The sequence below is a fragment of the Galeopterus variegatus genome, unplaced genomic scaffold, assembly GCF_000696425.1.
Source record: "Galeopterus variegatus unplaced genomic scaffold, G_variegatus-3.0.2 Scaffold708, whole genome shotgun sequence".
Lineage (NCBI taxonomy): Eukaryota > Metazoa > Chordata > Mammalia > Dermoptera > Cynocephalidae > Galeopterus > Galeopterus variegatus.
In genome coordinates, this window is record NW_007726819.1 from 16,676 (window position 1) to 19,383 (window position 2,708).

Genomic DNA, 2,708 nt, shown 5'->3' on the forward strand with positions numbered 1-2,708 from the left:
TGGACCTTGAGAGAATTATATTAAGTGAAACGTGTCAGGCACAGAAAGAGAAATACCACATGTTCTCACTTATTGTTGGGAGCTAAAAATTAATATATAAATTCAAACACACACACACAAAAAAAAAAAAACGGGGAGGGGGAAAGGAGATATAACAACCACAATTACTTGAAGTTGATAAGACAAGCAAACAGAAAGGACATTTTTAGGGGGGGAGGGAGGAGAGGGAGGAGGGAAGGTGGTTTTGGTAAGGGGCAAAATTAATCAACCATAATGTATATCGACAAAATAAAATTTAAAAAAAAATAAAAATAATGACAAAATAAGTTGCTTTGTTTGCTAAAATAATATGTGCCTATTATGGAATATTTGAAAAAGAGAGAAGCACAAAGAAGTGTGGGAAAAAACCACCTTATTTCCACTACTAAATAGCATTACAGTGATTTCCCTTTGAGTCTTTTTTCTGGATAAAAATTTGGGTCTCGCTTCTTGTGTATTGATATATAATGTAGAAATAAATGTGTTTCAGGCAAAAAAAATAAAAATAAAGTGCGCGTGCGCGTGCGTGTGCGTGTGTGTGTGTGTGTGTGTGTGTGTGTGTGTGTGTGTGTGTTTTCCATGGCAGCAGCCAATGATCTGCCCTGGCAAGGGAGGAAAAGCCAAAAAAAGTAGTTGACAATGAGTTCTGGAGTAGAGGTATGTTCAAATGTGCCCCTAGTAGGAAGATTTCTATATGGTGCAGTCTATCAAAACCCACCAGAAAATATTAGCATCCACCCTTGAACTGACACAATGGACACATGTGTCATCCAGGCAGCCCCTGCCCTTAGGACATTGTGCTGGCCATTTCTTCCCCATGTATTCTAATTCCCCCCCCCCTTTAAAAGTGTGCTCGAATATCACCTTCACAGTGAGAACAACCCTGACCCTTCTATTTCCTACAGACATTTTCTTACCCCACATCTTTGTTATTACTTTTGCTGCTCTTCTTTATACAAAAGGACTTCAAAAAGTTTGTGGGAAAATAGAATTGAAAAATCATACAAAAAGTATAGAAAGAGCATACAAAATTCTCCATCAACTTTTTGATGTACTCTCAAATTTTCACAGCAGCTGTTGCCTTATAAGTTACTGCACAATATGTAATATTTTTTTGTTACTTATTGGCTACTTCCCTCAATTCAAATGAAGGCTGCGTGTGAACACACTCTCTGTAGGTTCACAACTACAGAGACTGTGTTCACTGATATATGCTGCATCTCTAGAAGAGCCTCTGGGCCACATACAATTTCAGTAAATGTTTGTTGAAGCAATGAGACAACTGGAAGCCGTTGTCTGGTTCCTTCCACTCAACCAGTTCTTTCTACACTCACTCTCACCTTATTTCTTTTACACCAAGTTTAATTTTCCTCAAAGTTCCCATGAATTAAAATGGAAAAGTCACACTTTATAGAAAGATGAATTTAATTTTAGGCAAGTGTCAGCGAAGTCATGGGCTCAACTTAATTGTCTCACATCTTAGAGCTCAGTCTCTTCTACTTATCTCCCATTGAGACTTACCTGTTTTCAGCCTCCACAAAACGCTTTCTTTTAGCTATTTGTGTTATTCTCAATGTATAACTTCACTAATGAACACTAATAACTCTGTAATTTGCTTATTCCACAATGTTTTCCAGGGATAATCTGCAGACCCTGTCATTGAACTTTCAGGTGAAGGGATAATCACTTCCCACCAAGGAGATGAGATCATGGAATCCCGAACCTCTATATCAGGTTCAGATGCCCACCTTTCACACCTGCACAGAAGCTGTCACTGCAGCCATCGTCCTGGCAGAAAATGTCGATTTGGTAAGTAACCACCATTCCCAGCTAAATATCACATTCTTAGAAGGGGTAGACTATGTCCCAGAAAACTAAATGAGACATGTTATGCAGAAAAATAATTCTGCTTTCTGGGGGTGGAACACAAATACCAGCAAAGAGAGACAGATGGGACATATTCCAAGGGAGCCAGGGGCATGGTGCCAACTCATCTTCTTGTTAGGGCTGCCTAGAATCTCTTCATGTTTTCGCTAACAAACTGTCTGCATTACTCCTCCTCTCATCCCTGACTGAACACGCAAAATCACAACGTCACTCTAAGAGCTTCACTCCACATGCAGTGAAGAGCAAGAAGGCAGATTTATTTCCTCACAGCTTATGAGTGGACATTTAGTAGTGTCTTTGTAACACTGTTGGATATGCATTTTTACCCATTGTGGAGCATGATTTGCAATGGAATCTATAGGGATATTTTTTAAACATGTCTCTGATGAGTGCTAGAGTTCAAACTTCTGTCCCATTTAAAGAAAGGAAAGACACACTTAAACATGTGACTGAAACGCTGTAAGTTTCAAATAGCAGGATAATCAGGGATGTATAGAATCTCAATCCCTAAATGTTACCCAGTATGAAAGCATATTTTATATGTACATAACACCTTAATTGTCATTAGTAGTTTTCTTCCTTCTTTGGAAAGGGCTCAGGTAATTCGAAATCAATATAGGTTTCTAGAGTAACATGTAGAATTCCTAAGATTGTGTGTGAAAGCATTCCTGTCCCTTTCAGAGAGAGTGAAATTTCCTTAATTAAACCTAATTGTGGGGGCCCGGCCCGGTGGCGCACTGGATAGTGTGCCGCTTGGGAAGCGCGGCGGCGCTCCCGCCCGA

The 2,708-nt window shown here is 39.5% G+C and overlaps 1 protein-coding gene across 1 annotated transcript in view; it reads left to right on the plus strand.

Moving 5' to 3' along the window:
• The first annotated feature begins 1,779 nt into the window (after window positions 1-1,779).
• The window catches only part of LOC103589620 (vomeronasal type-1 receptor 1-like), a 5,018-nt gene continuing 4,089 nt past the window's right edge, over window positions 1,780-2,708 (plus strand). Inside the window, exon 1 of the mRNA XM_008571651.1 lies at window positions 1,780-1,848. Coding sequence (XP_008569873.1) covers window positions 1,780-1,848 — 69 coding nt within the window. The remainder of the gene's footprint in view (window positions 1,849-2,708) is intronic.